The following is a 13,387-nucleotide window of genomic DNA, read 5'->3' on the forward strand; positions in this document are numbered from 1 at the left end:
GTTTCAGTATAAGCTCACTGAGCACAGAGTACAGCACTTGATCTTTTTCTTCTTACTTCTATATGAGAAACTTCTAAGTTTATGACTTCAGTTACATATTTAAAGCTAACCTGCAGTCATATTAACTAAGTCAGTGTAGGAAGATTACTCAAACCCAAGAAAAATAATTTTTAAATGCAATCTTCAAGAGTTCCAAGAGCTAAAAGTTAAGTGTATATCTAAAGTAATCGTAGTCATTATATCAAATGGCCTTTAGCATATATTCATCCATATAATATCATGTTAAAAATAATATAATTGTCTGGGCTTCCCTGGTGGCGCAGTGGTTGAGAGTCCACCTGCCGATGCAGGGGACACGGGTTCGTGCCCCGGTCTGGGAAGATCCCACATGCTGCGGAGCGGCTGGGCCCGTGAGCCATGGCCGCTGAGCCTGCGCGGCTGGAGCCTGTGCTCCGCAACGGGAGGGGCCACAACAGTGAGAGGCCTGCGTACAGCAAAAAAAAAAAAAAAAAAAATATATATATATATATATATATATATATATATATAATTGTCCCCTAATTAACTCTTCCCATCCATACTTCCTTATTTCTGTTAGTGGTACTACCATTCCTTTCAACTGGATATCCTAGCCTTATGCCTGAATTATAAATTTCTTCTTTTAGCTCTTTTTTTTTTTTTTTTTTCTTTTGCGGTACACGGGCCTCTCACCGCTGTGGCCTCTCCCGTTGCGGAGCACAGGCCCCGGACGCGCAGGCTCAGCGGCCATGGCTCACGGGCCCAGCCGCTCCGCGGCATTTGGGATCTTCCCAGACCGGGGCACGAACCCGTGTCTCCTACATCGGCAGGCAGACTCTCAACCACTGCGCCACCAGGGAAGCCCTAGCTCTTATTTTTATCAAGATTACACATGTATATGGTTTAAGGAGTCAAACAGTTCTATGAGGTGTGTTAAAAAAGGCCCTACCCTTCTTGCCCTATTCTCCTTTCTTCAGGAGCAAGCACATACTTAGATTTCTCTTATCTGTTTAAAAATATATTTTTTGCTGTATCTCTAAACATTATGCTTATATTTGCTATTTCTTGATTTTTTCAGTTTTAGAAAATGAGGATTGGGTCTTTTGCTCCTCCCCATCCAAACCCTACAAACATATACGACACACACTTTCTCTCACATATTCACCTATCCCATGTTATGATATTGTAGTAATAGGTAGATAAACATTTAATGTTTACCTTATTATGAGTTAAGCCAAGTAGTAAACTCATTATTTTTCCTTTCCTGAAAACTTTTTGTTTTTCCTGGAGTTTCTTTTTTTCCCTTTTTTTTTTAAAAAAAGTTTTCCATGCACTTATCACTTATACAACTCTAAATAGTCCACCAGGAGTCTAAATCTTCCCTCAATACATTCAGATACCGCAAATATTCAGAAATAGGAAAATGATATAAAAGTTCCTCCCCAGACCCTTCTGATCTGCTCAAATAGAAGTGGTTACTCTCTCCTTTTTGGTACAAAGCTGTCATCTTAGAATCTCCCTTCACCTCTCTCCTGGTAGCATCCCCAGTTTCCTATATCTCAATCTTCCTGTTCCTTGGTTTACTCCCTTGTTTTGATGGAGTACATCATCTAGCGGCTTCCTGAGAAAGGATGGAAAGGAAGTACCACAGACCCTGATGTAGGAACATTCTTGGTATATCTGACAAACTGCTAGGAGGCCAGTGTACCTGGAAAGGAGTGAACAAGAAGGAGAGTTTTAGGAATTAAGGCCTAAGAGGTAACATGGCCAAATCATGTAGGATCTTGTAGGCCATGGTAAGGATCTTGGCTTTTACTCTGAATGCGAAGAGAAGTCAGTGGATGGCTTTGAGCACAGAAGTAACATGATCTGACGTAACATTTTATCTGAATCACAATGACTGCTGTGTAGAGAGAAAAAAACCTAAATAGAAGTAAAGGTAAAGCAAGGAGGTTTCTACAATTAGTTTACTGCAAGAATCCAAGTGAGGTTTGATAATATCTTGCACTGAGATGGTGGCAATGCAGGAGGTAAGAAGAGGTCAGAATCTGGATATATTTTGAAATAGAGTGGCAGGACTTGCTGACTGGATTTGGACGTGGGGGAAAGTGAAGGATGACTTCAAAGTATTTGGTCTCAGCAACTGGAGGGATGGAGTTGCCATTTAACAAAAGGGGGAAGACTAGGAAAGCAAAAGATTTTGGAGAAAAAAATCAAAGTTTGATTTTGGGCATCTTAAGTTTGAAATGCCCATGAGATGCCTCAGGAAGCTGGATGTTTAAGTCTGTAGTTCAGAATTGAATCCTGAAGCCCTTCAATGTTTAAGAATTAGTAAAACTTGGAGGACTCAACAAATGAGCCAGAGAAGGTATGTCCAGTGAGGTAAGATATAAAAGCCAAAAGTGAGGGGTCCTAAAAGGCAAAAAAAGAAAATGCTGTAAAATAGAGTATGTGGTCAACTTGTCAGAGATTCTGAAACTTCCAGTAAGATGAAAACTGAGGACTGACCACTAGATTCGCATGGGCACGCAACATGGAGGTCACACCTGGCCTTTACAATGCAACTTTGATGGAGTAGTTGGCACAAAGGCCAGATTGGAGTGAGTTCAAAAGAGAACTGAGGGGCTTCCCTGGTGGCACAGTGGTTGAGAGTCCGCCTGCCGATGCAGGGGACGCAGGTTCACGCCCTGGTCCGGGAGGATCCTACATGCCGCAGAGCATCTAGGCCCGTGAGCCATGGCCGCTGAGCCTGCGCTCCGCAACGGGAGAGGCCACAACAGTGAGAGGCCCATGTATCACAAAAAAAAAAAAAAGAGAACTGAGTATGGAATGTTACCTAGGTAGAATTCTTGGCCAATATATTTCAACCTGAATCAAATCATGAAGAAATAATCAGGCAGATCCTAATCACGGGACATTTTACAAGAATTCTTGAGTCTTCAGAAGTGTCAATGTTATAAAAGTATAAACAAACAAGCAAATAAACAAAACAAAACAAAAGGCAGGGAATTGTTCTGGATTACCAAAGACTAAAGAATCTTCCCACTGTGTGCTCCTTCACTGGATCCTGGATCTGGGGAAAACTATTTATAAAGAATATTTGTGGAATAACTTGAGGGAAACAAATATAGGCTGTATGTTAAATAATATTAAACCAATGTCTCATTTCCTGGGGTTCATAATGGCATTGTAGGTTATGTAGGAGAGTATCATTGTTCTTGGGGAATTTATGCACAAGTATTGATATTTAAGGGTGAAGTGATATAATGCCTGAAAATTACTTTAAAATGTGTCAGTGGAAAATATGTGCGTGGAGAGGGGTTGGGGGGTAGGAGGAAAACGAAAATCTGGCAAAATGTCAACAACTGTCAATCCAAGTGAAAGGTACAGTATGAGAGTGGGAATTACTAAATAATGAAAAGAAGAAAAACTCACTCCACTTCTCCCTGATTTGTGTCTCCCTTGGGAGGTGACAGGATATTTTGTATTCTTGGGCTGAGGAAGGCAGCCATCAGCTGACTCCTGTTGCCCTGATGTCTCAGCTTACTGCAGGCTTCAGCATCTCTTTCCAACAAGCAATGTTTGAAGTAGTGACAGAGAAATATAGCTAAAATGCTTAATATTTATTTAGCTTTTATGTTAAGTGTACCAAGTACTATGTTAAGTACTTTTACTGCATTATTTCACTGAGTCCTCTACAACTTTACAGGAAAAGAAACTAAAAGCTACTTTGCTTGTTAGTGGTAGAGCCAAAGCTCATACTTTAAAACCATCACTATAGGGACTTCCCTGGTGTTTCAGTGGGTAGGGCTCTGCATTCCCAATGCAGTGGGCCCCGGTTCGATCCCTGGTTGCGGAACTAGATCCCGCATGCATGCCGCAACGAAGATCCCGCATGCTACAACTAAGACCCAGCGCAGCCTAAGTAAATATATTCTTTTTAATTAAATAAATTTTTAAAAAGTGGCATTAAAAAAAAAAAACTCACTATACTTTCTAAGCTCCTTTGCCAGGAGAGGACAGATTGCTGAGATATATAAGAAGCATAACATACGGGACCCAGCAAACTGACATGTTTCTGGGGGATGAAGGTAGAATTTTACTTTGAGACATAAAAAAAATAATCTTCATCTGATCAAGACTGTTATCGTCTTCCTGCCTAAAAATGTGATTTTCTACTAGATCTGCTTCAGCTGTAGGATCACCTGCCTGTAGAAAAGAGAATTCTTCTTACCTTTAATGTAATAGCCCAGTGACATAAACTGCTTGAAAAGATTTGACTACACTTGCTATTTCCATTTACTCCAAATGTCCTTTTCCCCAACTTTTTATCGAAATTCTACAGAAGAGTTCAAAGAACAGTAAAATCAACAGCCATATACCTTTTATTTAGATTCGTCAATTATTGACATTTCGCCAAATTTGCTTTCTCTCTCTGTCTTTCCCTCCCTTACATATATCTTCCCACTGAAATATCTTAAGCTGCAGGCATTGTATCACTTCACTCCTAAGTACTACTTGCACATGTATCTCCCAAGCATAAAGATACTCTCCCACATGACCTTCAATTCCATTATCAATCTCAAGAAACCTGACACCGATGCAACAGTATTATTTAATATACAGTCCATAGTCGAATTTCTCCCAAGTTGTCCCCAAAACAGATTCATTGAATGGAACTAACAAATTGTAGCCCTAGAATTATAAGGAACTTGCTTTGTGAGGGAGTCTGAGCCTCCCTACTTGTAAAGATGGTGGTAATAATTACCTCTCTAGATTGTTTGGAGAATGAAATAACAGTTAATGCAAATACCCTTTACAAACTCAATCCACTGTACAAATTCAAGGAAGGCTGAAAGATTAGAAAGCTGCCTTAATATTGGTGGTTCTCAACTACAGTTCTCAACTATGATAAACATATAGCATATATGTCAGTAACACATTAGAGGTCAAAAAGTAGTACACATTTTCTCAAAGGCATTCTTCAAGTCCACCAAGGAGGTAACATAAAGTTGTAAGAATATATGTTTTCCTGCCTTAGGACAAAAGCTGTTTTACTTCTTAAAAATTATTCACTGCTCACTGCAAAAGTTAAATGAAACAGGAGGAGTGAAATAAAAAGTGAAGCTTTTTCCACACCCATATACAAATTATTTTCATTTTAAAAGAAAATAAAACACAGCTCATAAATATCTTAATCTTTTTGGAATTATCTCTTGCGTATCTTCCTCATCACTGTCCCATAGATCTCCCAGTCTCCAGGCTCTCCATCTTCTAGCTTACCCTCCCAATCATCAAAAGAGTTATTTTTCTAAAATTCAAATTATGGCACCTGCATAATTAAAAGCTCTCAGCCTCGGGCTTCCCTGGTGGCACAGTGGTTAAGAATCTGCCTGCCAATGCAGGGAACACAGGTTTGAACCCTGGTCCAGGAAGATCCCACATGCTGCGGAGCAACTAAGTATGTGCGCCACAACTACCGAGCCCACATGACACAACTACTGAAGCCCGTGTGCCTAGAGCCCATGCTCCCCAACAAAGAGAAGCCACCTCAATGAGAAGCCCGTGCACTGCAACGAAGAGCAGCCCCGGCTCACCACAACTAGAGAAAGCCCGCACACAGCAACGAAGACCCAATGCAGCCAAAAGTAAATAAATAAATTTTTTTTAAAAAAGGCTCTCAGCCTCTAAAAGTAAGCCTTTAATGGCACAAGCTACGCAGTCTTAATTCCTGTCTCTTTTACATCTTAATCTTCAACAACATCCCTGTCTTTGCAGGGACTGTTCTCTCATTCTGTACCAGCTCACTTTGTTCATCTAGTGAGAGCCTACACATCCTGCAAAACCCAGCTCAAGAATCACCTTTCATTCCCCTTATGTCCAAAGGACAAAGTTAATCATGCATTTTGTGCTTCTGCTGAACCTTAAACACATATCTACTCTAATGCTTTGTGCAGACTTCTACAATTAGTTATCTACAAACTGTTTCTCCTATTCCACAGTGCCTCTCTTAAGGACATGCTCTGTTACATAATCTGTTTCCCTAGCGTCTAGCTTAGTTTTTGGTACCTTGTTGGTATTTTAATTAAGCACTCACTACATTCACTCTTATTTGTACACAGCTTACTCATTAAGCAAAAGAAGTTAGCAACAGTATGAACTATAGATTGATGATCCAAGCCAATGTGCGGCCACGAGTCAGTGATATGCCAAATTTCCTACCAGCCACTGATCCAGGGTCACCTCCTCTTGGACTCACCAATGACAGGTGGGGTAGAATCAATTACAGAGAATAGGATTTTAGATTATTACAAATATTGGTCCCAGAATTTCAGTGAGGCTGAAAGTGAAGTGTTTAACATGATACCTGATGAAGGCAAAGGGGAAGTGCTCTTGAATCCAACTGCTCAACTTCACCCCGTATAAGTGAGAACAGAGATTGCAGAACCAGCTTCGGGGCTTCTAGTTGATCATTAGCATTTACTTCTGCAGACTCTTCATCACTAACAGCATGTATGGCTGCATGTAATATATTTTCTTGCATAAAGGGTGTGGTATCTCCTGAAGAAAGTCCTTTGAGAGGTAAATAAAATGCCTATGTTAGGATAAATTTCCATCATGGTAAACACCTTAAAACAATTATGCCTGTTAATCATAAAATTTTCAAATAAAGCTAATTACATAAAAAAAAACCCACAGAAACCACAAGTTATTCTCCTCAATAAATTAAGATTGTGCTGACATCTGACTGCTTCTATTAGCGATTAGTTAATAGAAGCAATTCTATTAGATCTATATAACTTTTTTATTTATATTATAAATTAAGAATATAATTTATATTCTTAATTAAGAATTAAGAATATAAAAAAAGAGAGATCTAAAGAAAAGTAGGTTAAAACCTGACCAAAAACTCGATTCTCCCAAAGGAAAAACGAATTAACTATAATCTGAGGTCATGTCTTACGCAAAATGAAAGAACTAAATGGGAAGGTCAATGTATTTATCATATGAAAGGCTAAAGAATTTAAGCCTTCCTCTCTAAACTCTTGGTCTGATAACTTTAGAACTACTTCTGGATCCCAGCAGAGCAGAAGGAATTCAGATGTCCAGAGCTAATGGCCACAGAAGCTTTTTTCCTAATAAAAAGAAGTTAACACAAACTTGGGGGAAAAAAATCAGTGAATAAATCCTTGGCACACAGCTCCTGAAATGACACACCAAAGTTTTAAAATTTAAATGTTACACATTACAACTTCACCCTTCACTGAAATCTCAGCATCAGTTCTTATTTTCATACTGAAATTGAATAGACTGTCTGCATCTGTACGTACCTTTAGCTAGTCCGGCTTGGAAAGGATCTTTCTCAGTAATTTAGCGTGTGCATACCATGACTGAAGTTGCCTCCTGCCAGCCCTCTAGAGCAGGGGTCCCCAACCCGTGAGCTGCAGACCTACAGCAGTCCGCGGCCTGTTAGGAACGGGGCCGCACAGCAGGAGGTGAGTGATGGGCAAGCAAGCGAAGTTTCATCTGCCGCTCCCCATCGCTCCCCATCGCTCATGTTACTGCCTGAAACACCACCCCCCCAACCCTGGAAAAACTGTCTTCCACGAAACCGGTCCCTGGTGCCAAAAAGGTTGGGGAGTTTGCCCAGAACCCTGTCTTCTACTGCCTTCTAAATAAATCCACGGCTCTAGCCAAGCTGGCCAATTCTGCATCTCCCTAGTATTAATACTCTGCACCTTTCTGAGCAATTACAAATTCTAACAGTTAAAAAATTTTCCTCCCCGGACGTCCCTGGCTGTCCAGTGGTTGAGACTCTGCACTTCCAATGCAAGGGGCTCAGCTTCGATCCCTGGTTGGGGAACTAAGATCCCACATGCTGCACAGCGCGGCCAAGAAAATTAAAAAAGAAAAAAATTTCCTCCCATCTGTCAAGTTCTACCCTAAAAAAATTCATATATTTCTCTATAACATGAGCCTGAAGTAAACTTACTTTCCTCTAAATCCTATATATGGTCTATGGAAAGCCCGCCAGGGCTTTGCATTATAGTGTATTATAGTGACTGGTGAAGGATCGTATTACAGTGACTGGTGAAGGGTCGTATCTTTATTAGATCATAACTCCTACAGCACAGGGATTAATTTACTTACTATAGTATTGCAGTTATATCCAGTAGCGTATTCAGCATTAAAATTCCAAGTGTTGTGCTTTCTACAGATAATCACCTACAGTGATTCCTTCTATTTTAGAAAATTCTCTTCTATAAATTTTATGTCGTTTGGACTCTGGAAGTACGAGGCCTAGAGATGGCCTGCCATTTTATTTTGCGGGAACAGTATTTGTGAAAACATGGATGATTCTTCTGCCTTCTAATTTTCTAACCACAATGGTAGTAGTGCCAATGTAGGAACATAAGCTTTGTATAGAGAACTACAAAGAGACTAAGAGAAATACGGTTTTCTTTCCTTTTTCTCCAGCCACACTACTGTACCCAAGTTATTTAATTTCATATAGACTGTGATAAGCCTAACCTCTCAAATTCTATACTTCTTTTCATTAAATTCTTCCCACATAATTATCAAATATTACTCCATATTTCCTCTTTGAAAAATTGAATTTGATAATGCTCATTTTCTGTAGAGGGAATTTAAATAAAACCCTTGAAGTATATGGCCAAAGAAGGGCAGGATTTTCCAAAGTAAGGATAAAGGACAGAATTTATGACTCCATTATCTAAAGGAGGTCTAAGAAGGGTCCTGTTAAATAATGGAAATGAAAACACGCCATATGATTACCTCAGTTATTTAGACAGTATAGATGTATAATGGTCACGGTTCCTGCTAGATCCATTTTCTAAGTTATTTTACTTACTTATTAAAATTTTTTTCTTCCAGTTTTATTGAGATGTAATTGACATACAGCACTGTATAACTTTCAGGTGTACAGCCTAACAATTTGACTTACATAAAACACAAAATGAATCCCACAGTAAGTTTATTTCATATAGATAAAACATTAAAGAAATAGAAAAAAAATGTTTTCCTTGTGATGAGAACCCTTATGATTTACTCTCTTAACAACTTTCACATATAACAAATAGCTGTTAATTATATTTATCATGTTATACACTACATCCCTAGTAATTGCTTATCCTGTAATTGGAAGTTTGTACCTTTTGACCACCTTCACCCAATTCCCCTTCCCACCACCCCACAACTCTGGTAACCACAAATCTGATCTTTCTCTATGAGTTTGTTTGTTTATGAAGTATAATTGACCTGCAATACTGTTAGCTCCTGGTATACAACCTAGTGATTCAATATTTCTATATATTTCAAAGTGATCACCATGATACATCTCATTGTCATCTGTCATCATTACAAAGATAGCACGTAGTTATTGACTGTATTCCCCACACTGTACATTTCATACCTGTGACTCATTTATTTTGTAACTGAAATTTGTACCTCTTAATCTCCCTCACCTATTTCTCTCCTCCTCCCATCCCATTCCCCTCTGTCAACCACCTGTTTGTTCTCTCTATGACTGTTTCTCTTTAGTTATGTTTGTTCACTTATTTAGTTTTTTAGATGCCACATGTAACTGAAATCATACAGTATTTGTCTTTCTCTGACTTATTTCACTAAGCATAACACTCTCCAGGTCCATCCATGTTATCACAAATGGCAAGATGCCAATCTTTTTCATGGCTCAGTAATATTCCACTGTATATGCATGTATCTGCGTGCGTGTGTGTGTGTATAGAACACATCATCTTTATCCATTCATCTACTGATGGGCACTTAGCTTGCTTCCATATTGTGGCTATTATAAATAATGCTGCAATAGACACAGGGGTGCATGTATCATTTTGAATTACTGTTTACCTTTCCTTCAGATAAATACCCAGGAGTGGAACTGCTGGATCATATGGTAGTTCTACTTTTGCTTTTTTGAGGAATCTCCATACTATTTTCACATAGTGACTGCTCCTATTTACATTCCCACCAACAGAGCAGAAGGGTTCCCTTTTCTCCACGTCCTCACCAACACTTGCTATTTGTTGTCTTTTTGATACAAGCCATTCAAACGGGTATGAAGTGATATCTCGCTGTGGTCTTCATTTGCATTTCCCTGACGATTAGTGATGTTCAGCATCTTTTCTTTCTTTCTTTTTTAAAAAAGCAGAATAGTACTGTATACTCCTCATTTGTGTATCAGAAAAAAGAATGCAAGGAGATCATACCCTAAGATCTGAGCTAGTGCTCGGTGCCGGAACTTTAAAATATTTCTGGAAAGATACCCAAGAAATTCCCCTATAGAGAAGGGAACTGAGGAATCAAGATTCTGGTCAGGGAGGAGGACTTACATTTCAGTTGTTTGTTTTTTTTGAATTTTATTTGTTTTTTTTATACAGCAGGTTCTTATTATCCATTTTATACATATTAGTGTATACATGTCAATCCCAATCTCCCAGTTCATCCCAACACCACCACCCCACCACTACTTTCCTTCCTTGGTGTCCATACATTTGTTCTCTACATCTGTGTCTCTATTTCTGCCCTGCAAATGGGTTCATCTGTACCATTTTTCTAGGTTCCACATATATGCGTTAATATACTTGTTTTTCTCCTTCTGACTTACTTCACTCTGTATGACAGTCTCTAGATACATCCACGTCTCTACAAATGACCCAATTTCACTCCATTTGATGGTTGAGTAATATTCCATTTTATATATAGATATATAAATATATATCTATATATATATATAACATCTTCTTTACCCATTCATCTGCAGATGGGCATTTAGCTTGCTTCCATGATCTGGCTACTGTAAATAGTGCTGCAATGAACATTCAGGTGCATGTGTGTTTTTTTTTTTTTTTTTTGCAGTACGCAGGCCTCACTGTTGTGGCCTCTCCTGTTGCGGAGCACAGGCTCTGGACGCGCAGGCTCAGTGGCCATGGCTCACGGGCCTAGCCACTCCGCGGCATGTGGGATCTTCCCGGACCGGGGCACGAACCTGTGTCTCCTGCATTGGCAGGTGGACTCTCAACCACTGTACCACCAGGGAAGCCCACATGTGTCTTTTGGAATTATGGTTTCCTCTGGGTATATGCCCAGTAGTAGGATTGCTGGGTCATATGGTAATTCTATTTTTAGTTTTTTAAGGAACCTCCATACTGTTCTCCATAGTGGCTGTATCAATTTACATTCTCACTAACATTGCAAGAGGGTCCCCTTTTCTCCACACCCTTTCCAGCATTTGCTGTTTGTAGATTTTCTGATGATGCCCATTCTAACTGGTGTGAGGTGATGATACCTCATTGTAATTTTTTTTTTTAATGCTTGGCTTTTTTTGTTTGTTTTTGTTTATTTATTTATTTTTGGCTGTGTTGGGTCTTCATTTCTGTGCGAGGGCTTTCTCTAGTTGTGGGAAGCGGGGGGCCACTCTTCATCGCGGTGCGCAGGCCTCTCACCATCACGGCCTCTCTTGTTGTGGAGCACAGGCTCCAGACGTGCAGGCTCAGTAGTTGTGGCTCACGGGCCCAGACGCTCTGCGGCAGGTGGGATCTTCCCAGACCAGGGCTCGAAAGCGTGTCCCCTGCATTAGCAGGCAGATTCTCAGCCACTGCGCCACCAGGGAAGCCCCTCATTGTAGTTTTGATTTGCATTTCTCTAATAATTAGTGATGTTAAGCAGCTTTTCATGTGCTTCTTGGCCATCTGTATGTCTAATTTGGAGAAATGTCTATTTAGGTCTTCTGCCCATTTTTAGATTGGTTTGTTTCTTTTTTTAATATTGAGCTGTATGAGCTGTTTATATATTTTGGAGATTAACCCTTTGTCTGTTGATTCGCTTGCAAATATTTTCTCCCATAGTGAGGGTTGTCTTTTCATCTTGTTTGTAGATTGCTTTGCAAAAGGTTTTAAGTTTCATTAGGTCCCATTTGTATATTTTTGTTTTTATTTCCATTACTCTAGGAGGTGGATCAAAACAGATCTTGCTGTGACTTATGTCAAAGAGTGTTCTTCTTGTTTTCCTCCTAGAGTTTTATAGTGTCCAGTCTCATTTAGGTCTCAAATCCATTTTGAGTTTATTTTTGTGTATGGTGTTAGGGAGCGTTCTAATTTCATTCTTTTACATGTAGCTGTCCAGTTTTCCCAGCAACACTTATTGAAGAAACTGTCTTTTCTCCATTGTATATCCTTGCATCCTTTGTCATAGATTAGGTGACCACAGGTGCGTGGGTTTATCTCTGGGCTTTCTATCCTGTTCCATTGATCTATATTTCTGTTTCTGTGCCAGTACCATATTGTCTCGATGACTGTAGCATTGTAGTATAGTCTGAAGTCAGGGAGTCTGATTCCTCCAGCTCTGTTTTCTGCCCTGAAGACTGCATTGGCTATTCGGGGTCTTTTGTGTCTCCATACAATTTTCAGATTTTTTGTTCTAGTTCTGTAAAAAATGCCATTGGAAATTTGATAGGGATTGCATTGAATCTGTAGATTACTTTGTGTCGTATAGTCATTCTTGCAATATTGATTCTTCCAATCCAAGAACGTGGTATATCTCTCCATCTGTTTGTATCATCTTTAATTTCTTTCATCAGTGTCTTATAGTTTTCTGCATACAGGTCTTTTGTCTACCTAGGTAGGTTTATTCCTAGGTACTTTATTCTTTTTGTTGCAATGGTAAATGGGAGTGTTTCCTTAATTTCTCTTTCAGATTTTTCATCAGTGTATAGGAATGCAAGATATTTCTGTGCATTAATTTTGTATCCTGCAGCTTTACCAAATTCATTGATTAGCTCTAGTAGTTTTCTGGTGGCATCTTTAGGATTCTCTATGTATAGTATCATGTCATCTGCAAACAGTGACAGTTTTACTTTTTCTTTTCTAATTTGTATTCCTTTTATTTCTTTTTCTTCTCTGATTGCTGTGGCTAGGACTTCCAAAACTATGTTGAATAATAGTGGTGAGAGAGGACATCCTTGTTTTGTTCCTGATCTTAGAGGAAATGCTTCCAGTTTTTCACCATTGAGAATGATGTTGGCTGTGGGGTTGTTGTATATGGCCTTTATTACGTTGAGGTAGGATCCCTCCATGCCCACTTTCTGAAGAGTTTTTATTATAAATGGGTGTTGAATTTTGTCAAAAGCTTTTTCTGCATCTATTGAGATGATCATATGGTTTTTATTATTCAATTTGTTAATATTGTGTATCACATTGATTGATTTGCATATATTGAAGAATCCTTGCATCCCTGGGAGAAATCTCACTTGATCATGGTGTATGATCCTTTTAATGTGCTGTTGGATTCTGTTTGCTAGTATTTTGTTGAGGATTTTTGCATCTATATTCAT

General features: G+C 39.2%; 1 protein-coding gene across 13 annotated transcripts in view; it reads right to left on the bottom strand.

The window, feature by feature from the left end:
- Window positions 1-13,387, bottom strand: part of CNST (consortin, connexin sorting protein) — a 123,515-nt gene that overhangs the window by 49,526 nt on the left and 60,602 nt on the right. For all 13 annotated transcript variants that reach the window (XM_022579398.3, XM_089907720.1, XM_089907678.1 and 10 more), the window contains one exon: window positions 6,386-6,591. In XM_022579398.3, the coding sequence (XP_022435106.1) occupies window positions 6,386-6,562 (177 nt within the window). In that variant the 5' untranslated portion in view covers window positions 6,563-6,591. The remainder of the gene's footprint in view (window positions 1-6,385; window positions 6,592-13,387) is intronic.

Source organism: Delphinapterus leucas, chromosome 1, assembly GCF_059928025.1.
Source record: "Delphinapterus leucas isolate spDelLeu-1000000601 "Yukka" chromosome 1, BTC_Dleu_Yukka2, whole genome shotgun sequence".
NCBI classification, from domain to species: Eukaryota; Metazoa; Chordata; class Mammalia; order Artiodactyla; family Monodontidae; genus Delphinapterus; species Delphinapterus leucas.